Source organism: Notamacropus eugenii, chromosome 1 (genome assembly GCF_028372415.1).
Source record: "Notamacropus eugenii isolate mMacEug1 chromosome 1, mMacEug1.pri_v2, whole genome shotgun sequence".
Classification (NCBI taxonomy): domain Eukaryota; kingdom Metazoa; phylum Chordata; class Mammalia; order Diprotodontia; family Macropodidae; genus Notamacropus; species Notamacropus eugenii.
In genome coordinates, this window is record NC_092872.1 from 104195762 (window position 1) to 104215848 (window position 20087).

The following is a 20087-nucleotide window of genomic DNA, read 5'->3' on the forward strand; positions in this document are numbered from 1 at the left end:
CTCTACAAATGCTCTTAAGGGGACAAATGGAACAAATCTAATCCTTCTTTCATGTCTCAGCCATTCAAGTATTTGAGTGCTGCAATCATGTTCCTCTTGTCTTTTCTTTTCTATGGTAAACATTTTCAGTGCTTCTAAAAGCACTTGTGAGCCAGTGCTCACAAGGTCTTAAGTGCCCCTGCTATCCTAGTAACTCTTCTCTGGATCTGCTGCAGTTGGTTGATGTTCTCCCTAAAATGTGATGCCCAGAACTGATACAATACTTTGATGATGATAGAATACAGCAGGGCTATCACTTTTCCTAGTCTTGAACACAAAGTTTCTATGAATGTAGCCTAAGTACTTTTACTCAAAAGACTTTAATTTTAGTTAGTATTCCTTCATATTGTACTTGTAGTCTCTAGATCTTTCCACATGGAATATTGACCTGTTGCGTTTCCACTCTAATTCACCTACTTGTACAGTTGACCTTTTTTAACTTGCACTTATGTTACACATGTATCCCTATTCAATTTCACCCAGTTAGATTCTGATGAACATTTTAGACTGTTGAGATAATTTTGGATTCTGTCTTTCTTAATCAACATGGTAGCTCTTTCTCCTAACTTTAGGTTGGAGAAACATAAAAGCATAAAATCTATTCTTTTCTGAAATCACTGATTAAATACTGAATAGCAGAGGAGCCAAGAATGGCATAACTCAGGAGAACCATTGTATCCACTGAAGGCAAATATGTGCTTTCTTATCGCCTCACTTAGCTTTGGTTTTGATTCTGAATTAGCCATTTTTATTCTGAGTTGGAACTAAGATCATTCTCCTTGGCAGAGAAAATCAGGAGTTAAGTAATTCTGTGTTCTCTAAATCATCTGCTTGGGGGCAGTAGTCTTATGCCTTCATTGAGTTTCATTTCATGCCCAATATTGCTAAAATCTCTGCCCCCCCCCCTTTTAAAAATTGTAGCTAGCATCCATTCAGCCCTAGCTTCATCTCTGCTCTTCAGTGTTCCAGAAGCTTGTCACTCTTTTCTATCCATCCTCAAGGACTGTGTCCTATGTCTCTTGAAAATCAAATTTGGCTAGTTTTTTCAGGATATACACTTCAATCTTTTTAGAAACCTCTCTTTTGGGGGGTAACTAGTTGGCATGGTGGATAGAGCACTGGCCCTGGAGTCAAGAGGACCTGAATTAAAATCTGGCCTCAGATACACTATTAAGTTATGTGACCCTGGGCAAATCATTTAATCCTGATTACCAAAAAAATACAACTCTCCCTCAAACCTCCCCACCAACCAAAAAACAATTCTTTCTTTTTCTTTGTTATTGGAACAGTTTTGTTGCAACATCAGCATTTTGTTGCTGAGACCTTCCAAACCCCTTTGGATGGAATTTTTCCTAGAGATTTTTACTCCTTGGACGTCCACCTAGGCTTTAAAAAAGCAACAAAAGACTCTCTGAATCTCTTCTCTAGGGAATATGTCAAACTATTGGAGTAGTAACTTTTTCCTAAGGTTCCTGTCATTCTTTCTTCATTTCTTTCTAGCATTGACATAGTGTTTTTAAGTTTGCAAAGCACGTTCTGTGTGGTAACTCATTTGATCCTCACAACAACCTTGTGAGATAGATGCTCATGTGCCCGGTGTCTCTCTAGGGAGGATGTTAGCTGTTAGTGTTTGAGTCAGGATTTGAACTCAGTTTTTCCTAGTTCCAAGTCCAGCACTCGCTCTCTCTACTGTGTTACCTAGGGCCTGTCAGCAGGTTGCTCCTTCTGTATCAGTCACATTCAGTTATAACAGCAAGAACAGTAGCTAACATTTATACTATGCTTTGAGGTTTGTAAAGTGCTTTACGTCTATCATCTTATTTGATCCTCAAAACAACTCTGTGAGTTCCAACTATTTTCCTTTTTTATATTAAGTTGATTATAATGATCACTGACTTGAAGTTTCAAGACCTTAGCAGATCAAGGCTGGAGTGGAAAGTACATAAATATATGTATTTGTATTTTATCCATGTCATCTATATCCATCTATAGCTATATATCTAACAATTGCTCTGCTTTGCACATAGAGAGGACCCTAGCAGATGTCTAGATAGTTGAAATTCCTCAAGTAAGTGTTTAATAAATGCCTGCTGAGTGATTGATAGATATTGTGCCTCTCTGTTGGGTTTGTGATATTTCTGGAACTTCTCATGTGTTTCCTTCTGGCTAGGTTGTCTACAGGATACAGGATACCTTCGTGAAAGCATTGCTTCTGTTTCTCCAGGCAATGATTGTTGTAATCAACTTAATATAAAAAAAGGAAAATAGTATGAACCCAGAGGATTGTTTTGAGGATCAAATGAGATAATATAGGTAAAGCAACTTTGCAAACCTTCAACTATATAAATTGTTGTTCAGTCATTTTTCAGTCATATCTGATTCTTTGTGACCCCATTTGGGGTTTTCTTGGAAAAGATTTGGTTTGCCCTTTCCTTCTCTATCTCATTTTATAGTTGAGGAAACTGAGGTTAAACAGGGTTAATTGACTTCCCAAGGGTCACATAGTTGGTAAGTTTCTGGGGCTGTATTTGAACCCAGGAATATGAGCACTCTGTGCATCATGGCACCACCTAGCTGCCCCAACTATTTTCATGTTGCTCCAGTTATCATTATTGTTGTTAGTCAGCTGGGTGGTGCAGTGGACAGAGCACTAGTGCAGGAGTCAGGAGGACCTAAGTTCAAATCTCACCTCAGACACTGGACACTCACCAGCTGTGACCTTGGGCAAGTCACTTAACCCCAACTGCCTCATCCTGGGTCATCCCCAGTCATCTTGATGAATATCTGGTCACTGGATCCAGATGGCTCTGGAGGAGAAGTGAGGCTGGTGACCTCACACAGCACTCCCTCACTCAAAACAAAGTCAAGTGCAAGTCATGTCATCATTTCTCTGATGGCATGATCTTCTTTGGCAACAAAGGACGGACACACACAGTGGATAGAATGTTGTTCAAATCTCACCTTAAAGACTTACCAACTATGATCCTGGGCTTAATGTCTATATATTTCCCCCATAGAGAAAATAGGGAAAATAATCACACTTGCCTCCTAAGCTTATTGTGAGGACCAAATGAGTTAATGTAAAGTGCTTCGGAAACCTTAAAGCATTATCGAAATGTTATTTATCATCATCATCATTACCATTCTAGGTGTTAATGTTTTAAATAAACACTTACTTCCATTCCTAGAAGTTTCAAGGCTTTAGGCTGTCAAAAGAAAGAGTTGAAAAATAGTTTAAATTTTTTTTCACAAATAATGAAAAAATCTGATGGTAGCTAAAGTAAGTACATGAAAGAATTATATGGTACCAAATGTGATGGTCTTATGTCACTAAATAAAGAATTATTAGAGAATATAATGGTATATTTGTAAAGATTCTAATAGAAGGAAAGCTACTGAAGATATCTGAAGTTTATTTTGTGAGGCTCAGAAAACTGGTGATCAAAACTTCATCTCCTCTCGAAAAGCAGTCTATAGATTTGTGATTTCCAAGTCATAATGTCCCTTGTTCCTACCACTTAATTTTTACAGTATTAATAACCACCAGCTGTTTGCATTAGCAGTAAAATAGAACCCAACTCTTCAGGTATTTCTATAATCTGATAAATTCCACATACCTGGAAGTTTGATAAAGATAACGTAAAGCAGATTGGTAAAATAAAGGCAGAAATATGGACCCTTCCTCCAGCTTTTGTTCTGGCCTCTAGCTCATTTGCATACCAATCTAAGAGCTCCTTGGGAGCAATGTTAGTTTCATCTTAACAGTTTTCTCCATTGCCCCTGTGGCTCCTGTCTGCTGTTTTCTTTGAGCAGAGGCATTGGAATGGGTTTTGGGAAGGCAGACTCACAGTAAGTGAGTCACAAATAATGTGACTCAAGTTAATTGTTTGGGATCTTAGATCTTGCATCAGGATTACACATGACCAGAGAGCTAAAAACAAAATAAAAATAAAAACAACAAAAACAAAAGCCAACAAAACTCTTCAGGCTAAGATTAAGTCAATTCTTTTGTTTACCTTTGCTGATTACCTGATTTTGGGTTAAAAAAATTCCTTATAACTTCCATAAAAAAATTATGAAGCTGTGTTCCTAAAATCCATTTCTGGGACTCTGACATAAAAATAAAAACATAGGAGCTATGTAGAAAGCTGGGGTGATGAGGCTGACTTCAATCTAGGATTCTCTTTGATTGGCATGTAAATGAAACTGCAACAGACAAAACCTAGCAGAAATATTTAGCTTCCATATTCTTGTCTTCATCAGGAATATCAACTGCACTCCTGCTTTTCCCAGATGTTGTTTTATTTACACTGAATTCCAGATACTTGATGACATATTTCATTTTTCATTGGGATATTTGCATGCCAAATAGACATAGATATTCTTTTCCTAATCTATAAGAATGCACAGTCAGCAAAGGTTACCACTTCATGACAAAAGGAAGGAGGTGCATAAACTCGGTGCACAGTGGCATCCTTTCACATGGGGATCATAGGATTTGGGGCAGGTTTTTGGTGAAGTTCATAGAGTGCTATGCCTGGAGTCAGGAAGATTTATCTTCCTAAATTCTAGTCCAGCCTTAGATACTTATTAGGTGCGTGACCCTAGGCAAGTCACTTCACCCTGTTCTTCTCAGTTTCCTCATCTGTAAAATGAGCTGGAGAAGGAGATGGCAAACCAGTATCTTTGCCAAGAAAACCTCAAATGGGGGTTATAAGAGTCAGACATGACTGAAACAATTGAACAACATCACAGGACTTTGAAGTTGAAAGGGACTTTAGTCCAACTTCTTGTTTTGTAAATGAGAAAACTGAGACCCAAAGAGATTAAATAACTTGCCCCAAATCACACAGCCCATTCATTACTGGCAGAGTTAGAGTTAAAACTCATGTTGAACTTCTGGCATAAAATTTAATAATTTTTCCAATATTTCTCCTGGAGGGGTATGGGTATACTTCTGGCTGAAACAGTGAGAATCACATATCTTGAATAGAATTTGATAGTAAGAGAAACAAAATTTGAAGCTAGCTTCCATGGGTACCTGTCACATGCTCTAAGCATCCCCAAATGATTTAGTGTGCCCTTCAATAGAACTTTAATAAATAGTGAGGTCCTCAATATCCATATTAACCTTCATATTTCTATTAGCTCTTTCCACATATAAGTAAATATAAATGTGCTATCTCAACATCAATAGTCTGACCAGTTCACATTCATTCTCAGATCTACAGGCACACTCACACACGCACGCACACATGCTCAGCTCCTATAACAATCCCCTTTCTTCAACTAGCAGCAAGACAGGTAAATTGATTTTGATATTGTGACTAGGGTGCAGAAGTCTTGACCACAGTTCTTTGGCCCATTTCCTGTGGGCATGTAGTTGGATATTAATTTGTCCTATTAAAAATCCGTTTGGTCGCAGACTGATTTGGAAGTATTTATTGTTTCCTTTGGGTTAGTGGCCAAGAAGTTCAGGGGAAAGGTAACTGTTCCCTTTCAACCTGGTCACCTTTGAGAACAAAGGAAGAGAAATCCTCTGCATCTTAGTGGATGGCAACAAGGTCCTAATCACATTACATACAGAACAGAAGAGAGTTAATCTCACCCTCTTGGGTCCAAACAGATTGTGATAGAGAGTCCGGAACCGTTTTCGAGTATAGTTGCAGCGATAGGCTCCACCCATCAGGTATTCAATCACAAGACCGATGTCGATCAAACTTATCCTGTAATCTGGAGGCAGGTTCCCCTAGCCCAGGAATGAATTAAAAAAAAAAAAAGAGGAAACAAACAAATCCAAGAGACAAGGTGGTTTACTAAGGATCCTGCACCACATTCTCTGTAACTATTTTACAATAAAATTAATAGTAACAAAAAAAGAAACATTTGAATGTATTATTAGGCTGGTTAATTAATTCACCTTAAAATAGATCCAACCGAAACCTGGATATTCTCGCTTGGAAAGAAGACATAAGTTAAATAAGAAGATGCAGTAATTGTTGGCAGTAACAGGAATTAACATCAAAATGCAGGATTCATTGTCTTCAACTGGGGAGAAAAACACACCACTGCAGCACAAGAAGCATGAGGAATAGACATGGTTTAGAGGTCACTGTCACCCCCTCCTCCTCTACTCTCTTCCTATCACTACAACCTGCTCTTCTGAGAGTGTTTCATCCTCTACCATAGCAACCAACCCTCCCTCTGCCTTGTCTCTTTCCCTAGCAAGTTCAATATATCTACTTCTCTCATTCACCTGATCATTGAGATGGAAGATTTTAGTCACTCTGAGTCAGTTTCATTATCCTTCTTCTCTGGATAGTTGTTTGTCTGTGATACCCAGGCACCATCAATTCCTTCACATGCTACATAAAGATTCATCTCAGAAGGTTATTATTTTTTTAAACTAAGGCTTACATCAGGGGTTGCAGGGTAGGCATATAACTGTAGCTTGAATGTCACTTAAAAATCAGTAGTAGTGATAACTTTTTTTCAAGAAAGAAGGGAGGGAATGTGAGAAAGCCAGAAAAATGTATCCTCAGATGACACGATGAAATGGTAAATCGTATTTTTAAAATGACTGCCTAAGTCTAAAGAAGTAGAAGAGGTAGGTAGGGGTAAAAGGGAGAAGAGAATAAAGGGGATACTTTTCGGTGGGATGGTTAATTTTCTCAGCATCAAGTAGATTTCTCATCCTTAAACCCACAGAGGATAATATTTATAAGTGACTGGTGACTAGGAAGTCTCATTTAGCTCTTTAACTTAGATGAATGTCAAAGTACAAAAGATTTAGATAAGGCTTAAGTGGCTTTTATTCTTTTTCACTTATTTTCTTCTTTATTTCTGCTTCAAAAGGGAGATTCACAAGGCCAAAGGAAATTTTCTTCTCTCCTAGATTAGGGCTTGTTGGCTCCATTAGATGCTGGCCTTATTCCATCTGTCAGAAATCCTGATCTGACAGGGAATTTCAAAGGCACACAGCTGAGCTCCTCAGGCCCTTCCTTAACTGAGCAGAATGAGAAGATTACCATCCCAGGATTCCTCCCCAAGGGATGGCTATGGTGTCACAGTGTTCAAAGTGACCAAATAAATATTTGCATGGCATAGTTTCTAAAACAAAGTTTGGAACAATACACAGAACTTGTGTCCTCCAATAAAGCAAGGCTGCAGCCAGTGCTACATTTGTCATTAATGAATCACTTTGCTTGAGGATGTCAGTAAGGGGTGGTTAGGAACCTAGCCAACTTGTCACTGACCTTTCTACTTTATCTCAAAATCAGGCAAAAGAAACATGATTGGGTCCTCAGCTAGTCTAGGTTGTACATGGTGTACAAAGATACTCTCTATTTGTATGACACATGCTTTGAATTAAAAAATGGTGATGGTGGCATGCATTCAATGAGTTGTTCACACCCACTTCCCTGGTGACCAGGAACACATGTTTAAGGACTGGTTGGCCAGGGTTAAAGAAGCTATTTGTGGAAATGGAACAGAGTGAACTTAATTAACATGGACAAGGATTGAGCCTTTGACCTTGTTCTAACCCAATGACATGAGGCACTAAATACATGTTTGACAGTCTGGACTGAACTTGGCAATTTTGTCTCCAAATCTCCTTGCTTCTGCTCCTGGGTCCAATGACAGGAGTCACAGCCAAAGGGGCTGCTATGATTTTATTACTCTCTACTGCTTTCTCTATTTGTTCGGTGACTTGTCTGGCTGTTACACTTTCTAATGTTCTCTCTAGGGGTGGACAAGGGCAAGTATGCGGGAACTTGATGGAGCTGGGCTAAGGGGAAAACTGCTGTTCATACGATATAAAGGGTAAAAAAATTTGAGGGCATAATAATACCTATTATTGGTCCCACTGGTTAGTGACTATTAAAAGCTATGATGCACATTTCATAGACAAAGTGACTGATGCTTATGTAAGTGTAATGTAATGTACTTAAGTGACATTCCTCATAGCACTTTAAAATTTGGAAAGTACTTGATGCATGTCCTTTGTCTGAGTCTCAAAACTTTCCTATGAGGTTGATACTAAAGGTAATATCATCATTTGGCAGATGAAACTGAGCCATTTAATAGTTAGGTGACTTACTAATGGTCACACAAAGGAAACAGGAAAATCTAGGTCTTCCTAACTCCAAATCTAGTACTCTGTCCACTATGCCATGCAGTTATTTGACTGTGGGCACATCACTAAATCTTTGGGGGCTGCATTATCTTCATCTAAAAACAATATTTGCATTGTTTGTCTTACAGGGTTACTTTACTTACACAGAGCTAGTGCTCTATGTACCTTAAAATGTATAAAAATTAGTTATTGTTACGCCATCTCCTATTTGTCCCCTTGATCTGCCTGCTTTTCTCAGTTTTTCAAAATTATGTCTTGGTCTAGGGAAATGAGCAATCTACATTAACCTAGATTTCTAGCATTAAGCCTAATCTGGCATCAAAAAGATGATTTACTTTGATTATTGCTTACAAAACATCCTAATTTGGGAGGAGAAAAGGAAATTGAGAAAACTTTTTCTAAAATCATTGACTTTTTTGATCTCTGTTTTGCTGATCTTTCAAAGGTGCAACATATTTTTGCAAATTTTACCTGTATTTCTAATACTCTACTATTCAAAGGCCAGATTATTCAATTTGCTGGGTAGTGGAAAAGGGTACTGGAGTTATCCTCCCAGAGGAGCATCCGACCAGGTTCAAGTCCTTGGCCTTTTTACATTTTTTTTTCCTTTTTTCTGAGCTTAAGTTTCTTCATCCTGAAAAACAGGTATAATAATTTTTGCTCTATAAGTCACATGGTTGTAAGGCTCAAATGAACTTTATAAAGTGCCATGTATTTGTGAGTTGGATTGCAATTATGATTCTACACTTTCCTGTTTCATCTATTAAACATTATTAACCCCTCTTAGTCAAGAGGTATTGGAGAGTAGGGAAACCTAAAAGCAGTCATCAACCCTGTGCAGTCATTGCTTGCTTAATTTCGTATAGAGCTGGTTAGTTAAGACTATCACAGATTCCAAGGCAGTAGAGTGCCAACTGAGATATTTAGTGTGTTACAACATTTTCTACCCTGAGTATATATTTCAAAATGATTCATAAAAGCATTGGTTCTGACACCAACATTATTTAAACGGAAATGTGTCCATGAGAAGTCACTTAACATCCTAGTGCCGGCGGCAATTTTTTTAGACTGTAAGTCACAGATGAGTGGGCCAAGTGCATCTTTGGAGGTAGTTTACATACCAGGAAATCCTTGTACTGAAGAAATTACAGGTGCAGATCTCTCTCTACCCCCATTCCCTGGAACTTTTAATAAATGATCTGAATCTGGATGTGATAAATACATTGTCTTGGTTTTGCATCATTGAGTAGCATGAATTCTATGTAACAGAAAATAGGCAAAGATGGGGCCTAGTGTCTACCTATTATAGTGTGGTAGAAAGAGTGCTAGATGTAGAAGCAAGTGAGAACTGGGTCTAGATTCCTGGTACTGACATTTTCTGTGCCACCTGGGGCAAATCTTTTCACCTGAGACCTTTAATCTTAGATATGTGTAATGAAGATAATAATACTTGTGCTGCCTACCTTACAGGCCAGGTGTGAAGAAAATGCATTGTAATCCTCAAGCACTGTTTGAATGTGAGTTTATATGATTTACGTAAGAAAGCAATTTGATTTCTAACAAGAAATTTAGGGGAATTTACATTTGTGGAATAGTAACAGTCCTGTCCTGTGGCAAGATATTGCTAAGAGGACCTGCAATGTTCCCTCGCTAATGGTCCACTGAAAAGGTCAGTCCTTTACTTGAAGACTAAGACTGAGTGGTATTATTCATGTGGGTGGAATGCCCTGAAAAGGGAGAGCTGTCAGAGGTGTGGCAACATCTGGTGAAATATTGAGTGGAGGAGGGAGAAATGAAAAACTGCTTATGAGATAATATTCTATACACACATATATACTTTTAATGCATACATACATGTGTATACATGTGTACATAGGTACATGCACACATATGCAATCGGATGTGTGTGTATAGTATATATATAGATATATATATACATATCACACACACACACACAGACTATAGAAGAAGCACATATAAAGAGATACCTAGTTCATCTTCCTGCTTCAGACCATATCAAATCAACCTGAAGGAGTTATTTTAAAAAATCTTGTTTTAAATGACTACCAGGAAACATTTCATTCTTTCCGTTGGCACACATCTCATTGTTTACTGAGCACACATACATACGCACACACATATACACACATATCTCTCCATATATGATATGTCCATGTACACATATACATTTATGTTTATCCATATACATTTATACACTTTTGTATATATATGTACACATATGTATTTGGCAAACAGTGAGATATGTGAAATATGTGCCAATGGAAGCAATGAAATCCTTCCTGGAAGTCACTGAAAATAATATTTTAAAAAATCTCCTTCAGGATGATTTAGATGTGATCTGAAACAAGAGGATGGACTAGATATTTCTGTATGTCCAGTGATTTTCCTATGGTTGAAATGAGGCTAAAATTCAGATGTCTGCTCTTGCATTCGTATTCTGAATGACCACAGAGGGGCAATGTTCACCTAACTAAAATAGCTGAATATGTGGGATTTCTTTTTATTTATTGTTCTGATCTAAGAGCTTCATTTATAGTGACCTATAAAAAACAACTGTAGGGTGGACAGAGAGGCCTTTCAGGAAAGGGGGCCAAGAGCCTTTGTTGAAGTTATTCCTGGGGCAGGTAAATTGACTTTTGTCAAATATTAAATACTCTAGCTCTACCTATAATGGGTGCTTTCTTTTTAAAAGCTTTTGGCAGCAGAGAAATGAAAGAAAATGAATTTTAAATTTCCCACTAGGAAGGATGGAAGTTGTTTGGGAAGAAGTATATTCCATAAAACTAATAAAAAAGGCTAAAACCTAGACTTTCTCAATCTCATTTTCTCACCTACTAAGTGATTCTCTAGCTAAAGGAAAGAACTTTAGATCTCCTGGGATAAGGGGCTTGCTGAGCTCTACTAAGAGGGCCACTGGATTAGAATCCAAGAGAATAGATTTGAAGAGACTGTTGGAATCCCATTTAATCTCACTTTATGGGAAGGGAGCAGGAGAGAGGGGGTATAATGGAACTCAGTTGTCAGTCACTAGAAGTCTCTTCCATTCTGTTTAGTAAAGTACAAAAATTATAGTTTACCGCATTATACCAACTAGTGTTATACTCTCTAGGCTTTTGGCAGTCAATTTATTCTAACTAGATCTTTTTCAAGTTAGAAATTTTTTAAAAAATGTACTCCCTAAACGAGAAAGTCTACACTGCTTTGCCTTATGTTGAAGGCTCATCCCAATCAGAATCCATCCATTTCTAGTATTATCTCAGAATATAATTTTTTTGACAGTTTCCCATCCAATTCAACTCAATGCAATTCATTTCATTCAATTCAATCAAAGGATTTACTAAATATCTGTACTATGAACAAGAAACTTTGTGAGGCCCTGCCAGGCTACATTTCCCATTGTCTCCCCAACATGCCCCAATCAGTCCTACTTTCACCACATTATGTATGTTGCTTCTCTGGCCTTGTGTCTTAGTCTACAAGCTCCTTCAGGGAAAGAACGATGATGCTTACACAAGTTGGGTGCTCAAATAAACTGTTGAATTAAATATTGAATGATGGTTCAGGACTCAACAGATTCTCTCTGATAAACACTTTGGAGGGAATAAATCAGGGCTATTTTCTGGTCATTACTGTTTCCCATTTCATGGCCTATGATGAAATGAAACAGATGGTATTATCCCTTTGTAAATGTTGTATTTTCTAGCTGTCATTTGTTATAGGCACCCAGAGCAATTTGGGTCACTTCAGTATAGCTTGAGAGATTCTTCTGCAGTTAGGTTTTTAAAAGAGAAAATCTGGATGCCATTTTTAGGAATGACCCTTTAAGAGGGAAGGGAATAAACATTTATATAGCACTTTCTATGGGCCAGGCATTGTGACAAGCACTTTTTACAAATATCATCTCATATGATCCTCACAGCAACTCTGGGAAGTAAATGCTATTATTATTCCCATTTTACAGATGAGGAAACTGAGGGAAACAGGTTAAGTGCCTTGCCCAGGATCACACAGGTAGTAAACATCTGAGGCCAGATTTGAACTCAAATCTCAAAACTCTGTACATTTAACCAAATAACATTTAGTTCCATTTATCTAAAAGACAAGCTTAAAAGGAACCTCTAAATTTCATTAAAAAAAAAATGGACTACCACTATCACTGTGAAAGCTGGCCATATTCCATTAGGCTTCTTTTCCCAAGACTTGGCCTTTAAATCCCTGTTGCCTCCAAAAGGAGAATGTTCTATTTTGCGGTATGAAGGAGCACATAGTTCCATGTATACAATGATCTCTACCTGTCAGATTTCTCCTTTGGTGGGTCAGGTTAATCCTGGGAAGCCCCAGGAAGAATACCTCAGAGTAGCTTCTTAATGAAGACAAAGCAGATAGCAAGCCATTGGCTCATGGGTATGAGGTGTTTCTTATCATTTAGCTAGTGCCTTTATTTTACAGTGTAAAAGTCTGGAAAGGATATAAACTTTTATGCCACAAAAGAGGGTATCCAGAAAATAAAATGTTTCGAATACATGGCATATTTGTGGCCAAGAAAACCAATCCCTAAAATATTTTAATTTAAAACACTTTTTAAGGAAACTCCAACTATTTAACTCAGGGAATTATGAAAAAAAAGTCCCATCTTTGTTTAATATCCATAGAAATTTATTTTACTTACATTTTTCAAAGCTCTATGACTCAGCTTCCATATGGATGAGTTCTGAATTACCTTTGTAATAAATCTATCTCGATTTGCAAATAAAGGGATTTATGATAGCTTCCAATGAAGCTAACCAACCCAAATTGCAGCTCCTCTATGATTAAGACCATAAGATTGTATTTATAGCTGAAAAGATGTATGGGCCAAATCCCAATTGGTCGCCTGAGACCAAGAGGTTAAATGACTTGCCTGGGGTCCCATGACTAGGAAGTGTCAATGGTATCTCCCTGATTCCAAGCCCAACACTCTATCCTCTGTGTCACATAGCCACCTTCCTACAATACTTAAAACTGCTCTCCTTTGGGAAAAAGTTGGTATTGCAAAGAGGGTTTAGGGGACTGGAGATGTTAGCACATTTAATCCGACACACAGAATAGTAATTCAAACATACAGAGCCACATGAGCGGATACAATTACTAAGATGCCAGCTTACATATCACAGAAAAGTATACAGAAAAGCAGACAGACTAGGGCCACTCTGGTTTTAATGTGAGTGCATCAGAGCATCCAATGGATTTATGCATGAAAACAATTCTGGGAATATGGCTAGTTTCCACTGGTTTAAACTCCCAAAAGATGTTTAATAACAGCTATATTATTTTTTTCTGTTCCACAGATTATTCCACTGATAGAAATTAGTTAATAATCTGAAACTAGTACTGTGGGAGCAACTCTTCCTATCTGATTCAGATCAATTTCAGAGAGAAGGATGGCAAAGTTTGAATGTCTATTTTCCTAGATGACTTGGGATGTGTTAAAAGTTCCCTCTCTTGGTCCTTCAGGTTAAAAAAAAGGAAATCTCTTCTAATATTTATTCTTCTATCCCATTATTAGAAATACCTGTTTCTTCCCATTTCCCTCCAGTTAAATAACTGTAGGGAGTTTGAGGAAATGCCTTTCTCCTTGCTTGCTGTTCCACAGATGGGAGAAAGATAATGATTCAAGGGTTTCCATGCCCTAGTAACTGCTAGGCTGGTAACTAGGGGAAAGTGGGATATGCCAACAAAAAGGGAAAAAAGAAACAACCCTGCATTCCATAAAAAAAACCGTCCTCCCCCAAAGGGGAAAGCCGGTTAGAAAGCTGTGATACATTGGAGGGGGAATAATAACTTTGTCCAGAAGAATATTCCAACAGTGGATTTTGCCCCCTTGTTAGAGTTGTGATAATAACAAAAGAACCCTTAAATCTTTTTTTCCCTTCACCATTATGGAGAGAAAACCTACAAAAAAGATTACTGCTGAGTGAAAGAGAACAATACCATGGTGAGAGTGGGAAGTAGGAGAGAAAAGAGACACTCTCTCACATCTGGCCCAGTGCTCTCTGCCAAAACAGTGGAGGAAGAAACAAATTGAGGGGAGGAATTCTCATGTTTGGGACTGTAACTTTGGGGGTCCTTGGGACCAAAGTGTGTTGCTTTCTTCCTTTGATCAAATAAAACTGTCATTTCAAACTGTAAACAGTAAGTTCACAACTGATATGTAAGCCTCAGTATTAAGCTTGGTATACTGGGTGGTGCCATGCTAAACTTTTCCCAGTTCTCCTCCCAAAATGAATAAATTTTCAGAAAATTGCCTTGGTCCTTCATGCCATGGCTTTCTCTGAGAAAAAGGTTATTGCATTTGCATGGTTCATGCAGGATGCTAATTGTATCTATCTATAACAATAACGAATAGTGGGTTGTACCCCCTGTAAACACTGTTGCAGACAGTAGTAGTTGTTACTACTAGTCAAATTTACTTTGTAATACTTGGAGGGAGGCTGCACAGGAAGAAAGATAAATATACACAATGTCCTTTGGGTTTTGGGAATGGCACTGAAAAGTGATGACACTGATGAAAAGACACTGCCAACTGCTTTTGAGCTTCTACATGTATAGAATACTGGTTAAGAAAGTCAAGATGGAGGACCATTCAAATGCTACACTGGGTAGGCTTTCTGAGGCAGTAGAGCCTTCCAAATTTCTTAGAGTTCTACTGGGTGTAGGTGTGGAATGGCACACAGAAAACCATCACTAAACTCTCTGGCTTAGGAACTTAAATTCATATAGATCCACCTCCTTCCTAGGGAAGGAAGGGAGACATGAATAATTCTAAGTGTGGGAGAGTATTCTTCCAGCTTCACAACAAGTCACATCATCAAAAAATGTGGCCTCAAGCCAACTCTGAGGTCAATGTTACACCCACATCCTGAGTGCATACCCCAAAGGAAATTGTCATCATTCTTAGGAGAGATTATCTTGCCAGAAATTGAGAAATTTAAACTCTGGTTGGCTTTATGCTCCTGAATGGTACAAGATCAGCAGATGTCAGACCCAGAAAAGCAGAGATAATGGGCTGCCTTTGATGTATTTCCTATTTTAAGGGTGGATAACTTTAATTCCTGCAGGACTGCTTTAAACAGTTGGGTTCCCAACTTGTGATATGAATACCAGCAGGGGGCAGTAAAAGCTTTCCAAGGAGAATATTTGATAAATAACCATATTGTCCTATTGAAATCAATTGTATAATTAATTTAAAATAAATTATAAAATGTATTTTACATAAAATGTATTTTACATAAAATAATTGTATTTTTATGTGTATATGCATATGCATGGTAAACTCTAGATTTATTTCTTATTGAATAAGTGTGGGAAGGTGTAGGGAAAACCACTGGGTCTAAGGACCAAAAAGTTTGGGAACCCCTTGCTTAAGGGAATTGCCTTGGATTGGGAGGAAGTAGTAAAGAATACTAAGGATTTACACTTCAAAAAGAGGGGGAAGAAGGAGAAAAGGGAAATCTATCTACCAGCCACATTTGTAAAGAAATAAATAATGTTCTACCCCCCAATTTTAGTTCATCCCTTTGGAATGTACTCTGCCAAATCCCTAAACAAATGCAGAGAACCTCTTGACTTCTGCCCAACTCTATAGTCTTTGAGGTTCATATGAAATCAGCAGATCATCCTTAAAAAGAAAATATTTCTCATCTTTGTATTCCAGTTGAAGTGAAGAAAAGATATGAGGGAATCACTAGATAATTAACTCACCCCCCCTTCCCCACAAAGCAGCTTAATTGATGAACCAGAGTTTTACAATAGAGTTTTTTGAAGCATCTCTATACTCCTCAGTCTAGGAGGGCCAATTGTGAAAATATTTCTGAGGTTATCAGCAATGCCCACCAAAAGCAAAATATAGCAGTCAGACTTGGGACATGGGTGGTGGGGAGGGCACAGTGCTAAGCTAAGCTGGGATATGGGAAAGGGGAATAAAGTGATTACTGATATAACTTCACTGGAATCATTTAGTCCACCATGGCCTTGATTGATTATGACTGAGGGTACAGGCCAATAAGGAGGGTATTGCTTTAGAAATTTCTAGGTTTTATTCTCTCATTTCTTAGGCTGACATATCAGAAATAAGGTGATGGAGCCAAAGGCTTCATTATCATCTTGCAATAGCTCAAGGATATGCCCTTTCCAATGGATTTTAATTTATGTGTGACCTGCCATAATCTTGGCAAAGGTCATGAATTTAGATCTAGAAAGGGGCTTTAGAGTCAATCCTCCAAATTCTGCAGATGAGGACACTGAGACCCAGAGAGTTAGGTGTTTGCTTGAAGTCCTTGAAAGCTATATTGTAAAAGTTAGCCTTTGTAACCCTCTTCCTGCTTAATTTTAGTAAACCTAGATTGATTGTCTGCTATTTGAAGATGGCCCCACAGTAAAGCAAGGATCAAAGGAAAGAGAGCTTTCTCAGGGTTGTTACCCTAGTGTCCCATCTCATTAAAGTGCCAGCTCTCTTTTGGGGTATCACAAAGCCCCTCATTTCTTTTACCTCAGAGAGAAAGGCCGGGCCTTTCAATCCATCAGTCAACAAGCATTTATTAAGTGCCTACTATGTACTGGGGAATAAAAATTTTTTAAAAATTCCTCCTCTCAAAGAGCTTATATTCTAATAGGCAAAAAAAAAAAAAAAAAAAAAAAAAAAAAAAAGAAAACCCCAGAAAAGCTCTCATTTTGACTAGAATAACTCCCAGGGCAGTTAATATAGATTCTCAATATTGGGGACTATGAATATATAGGCTTCAATCAATATCACCTCATTGAGATTCTGTTTTGACAGAAAGCCAAGGTATGCACCAATGGGCTCTATCAGCTTTCCAGCTGCTGTGGCTTTCTATAAGGAACACAGAGATATGATTTCATTGTTAAAGTGAAGTAACTTATGGATGGTATAGGGAAACTTCCTCTACCAATGCAGGTTAAATGACTGTATTCCCCCTCTTTTTTTTTGAAATGTAAATCATTAGTGTGCGGGAGCTACCTAGAATATCAAGAAGTTAGGTGATTTGCTCAGGATCATAGTCAGCATGTTGGAGATGGAAGCTGACTGAGTCTTTGAGTCTCTAAGGCCAGTTTTCTATCCAGTATGCCACAGCCATGTCTTGCCACTGAACTCCAATGACTTTGGAGGAGAAAGTGAGGCTGGTGACTTTGCATAGACCTGCCTCATTTAAATACAATTCACTTGCAAGTCAATGCATAACCCTTCTGATGTCATCGGTCCTCTTTAAGAACAAAAGACGAACCAGAAAGAAGCTGCCTTTTACTACAGACTTCCTGCACACACACATGTGCATACATACACACAACCAAAACCATGTATATGGAGTCCCTAAGGTCTCTTGTGCATTTCAACCAAATCTGTTTCGTAAGGTGAGCACAATGAACTGTACCAGTGGCCTGCTCTCCAGCCAGTCCCACATGGTTTTCAGGGCAGTTTTCCTTAAGACATGGTAGTGCTGCCAATTAAAGTGTGCCAAGTAAGTTGTGTTCCAAATCTGGGATTTTGGAAGAGTAACACCCAGAATAATGAGAAGGGGTCAGACCCCATCTACTATATTAATGAGGCAACATGACGTGGTAGAAAAAGCACTAAATTAAGAGACTGTCACTAAATGAAAGAGCACCAGTTTGGCAATCAGAGGACCTGGGTTTGAATTAGGTCTCTGCTGTTTACTATCTATGAGACTTTGGATGAGTCACAACCTCTCTGGCCCTCAGTTTCTTGATCCATAAAATGATCTCGAAAATCTCTTCCAACTCTATGACTTTGTTGGGTTGGCCATGTCACTCCAACTCTTACTTCCTTAGTTTCTTTTTTGTAAGATGGGGACAATAATAATTTGCTACCAATCACAAGAGGCAAGGCAAGGCTCAATGGTGAAAAGGTTTTGAAAAATGTGAAACGCTATAATGATTCAAGCAGAGACCTGAAGATCAATTAGGTATGTTGTAATATAGATTCTTTTTCAAATAGTGGTTGAACTAGATGGCTGAATGAGAATCTTTCAACTTTAAGATTCTGAATTGCAAATGTGGCATAATGGAAAGTCAGAAGGCTTGAGTCTCATGCTCAGATATTTCCTAGCTGTATGACTGTGGGCAAGTCATTTAACTTCTGTTTCCTTATGTACAAAATAAGGATAATAATGCTTGTCTTATCTAGATCATAGGGTATTATTGCAATAAAAACGATCCTTAAACTTTAAAATCCTATAGAAATGTGAATTATTTTAAAGCATTATCACTTTTCCACGATCTTTCTAAATGTGTGTACGATGCATCACATTTAATGTAGCAGAAATGAAACTACGGTAGTGACTTAGGGCTTAGCAAACCAAGATAAATGTATGAATAGACCAAGAACATGGAAACTAGCACCCCAAAGAGTAAAGGCTATATGGAAGAATACTGATAACAGCATAAATCCACATGACATGAAACAGCCTACAATTCCATTAGCCAAAGCATTATATCCAGAAAAGCATCTAAAACCATCTAGAGAGAAGCTTGATCACTGCTGCATTGTAGGCAGAGGAGTCAGTCAACATGGACACAAATTACAATCTGAAATGAAGGGAGGGATGTGTATTAGGGGGCAAATATGAGTACATTCTGACTTGGCAGCCCATGCAAAACAGAGTTCATCCATCTCTAATGACACGAAGCAGAGCCTCTGACCTGCTGTTGAGAAGTATCTTACCTTTTTGACATCCCTGACCAAGTGGTACAAAGTATTGGATGGTCCGTGTCTCTGAAAATGACAAAAAGAATGAACTAGTTTTTATCTGGCAGTGCTACTCATCAGGAAGGCAAGATGGAGAGGCAGTATGGAGTTGAGAGGGAATAAAGGTGGACTTGGAGTCACAGAACAATAGATTTAGAGGTGGAAAAGACATCAGAGGTCATTGAGTCCAACCTATTGGTTTTACAATTCGACAAACGTTTATTAAGCACCTGTTGCATATGAGAGAAAATTTTAGAAATATAAAGAATGGCAAAGAATCTAGGACCCAAAGAGATTAATTCAGCTAAAGCCAAATTTTTATCATATCACAGGACCATGGTTGAGATTTGGATTCCACTCTTCTGAATTCAAACCTTGTACTCATTTCAAAGTACCTGCTCCTAATCAGCTGAATGACCTTAGGAAAGTCATTAAGGCAATAGTATCTACCCTATTATTACCTCCCAGGATTTGTTGTACAACTCAAATGGGAAAGCATATGTCCAAATGCTTTCAGATTCCAACTGCCTGAGGAATTATTAGGATCCCAATTGATGCCAGTTCAATTTTTTTTTAAAAGATGGACTATGTTGTAGTTATGAAGATGTCCCTCCTACTTTCAAATAAACCAAAAAGCAGATTTTGAAGTTAAGAATAACTCAGTTCAAATCCCATTTTTAATACTCATCACCATTTACCCCCGAATGAGCTACTTATGCTTCCTTCAGCTCTGTTTGCCTTAGTTTCCCCACCTGTAAAATGGGGATAGCAATAGCTCCTACCTCACTGGGTTGTGAGGATCAAACCTCACAATATGTGTAAATATGTATAAAAGGGATTTACAAATTCTAAAGCATTATACAGGAAGTCCCAAAAGCCTTGGTATAGTTTTACACTTTCAATAACAGAAAATTCTCCATTAAGGTTCTGATTTCAACCTATTTCAAGTTTGCACATGATGGAGTTGTGATCAGCTATACTATAACACCCAGCAGTTGTATGATGTTATGTGAGAGCTTCTTTAGCTCAGTTTAGTTTTTCTTGGTAGGAAGAACACTGAGATTAGAAGGGTTCAGATCGTAGTTGTGACACCTGCTGTGTAACCTAGAGGGAGTCATTCAAGCTCCC

At 38.1% G+C, this 20087-nt stretch overlaps 1 protein-coding gene across 1 annotated transcript in view; it reads right to left on the minus strand.

Moving 5' to 3' along the window:
• TRPM3 (transient receptor potential cation channel subfamily M member 3) overlaps positions 1–20087 on the minus strand; it is a 457883-nt gene that overhangs the window by 122777 nt on the left and 315019 nt on the right. The window contains exons 12-14 of the mRNA XM_072611419.1: positions 18936–18986; positions 5648–5788; positions 3216–3245 (exon numbers count right to left, since the gene is read on the minus strand). Of these exons, the coding sequence (XP_072467520.1) occupies positions 3216–3245; positions 5648–5788; positions 18936–18986 (222 nt within the window). The remainder of the gene's footprint in view (positions 1–3215; positions 3246–5647; positions 5789–18935; positions 18987–20087) is intronic.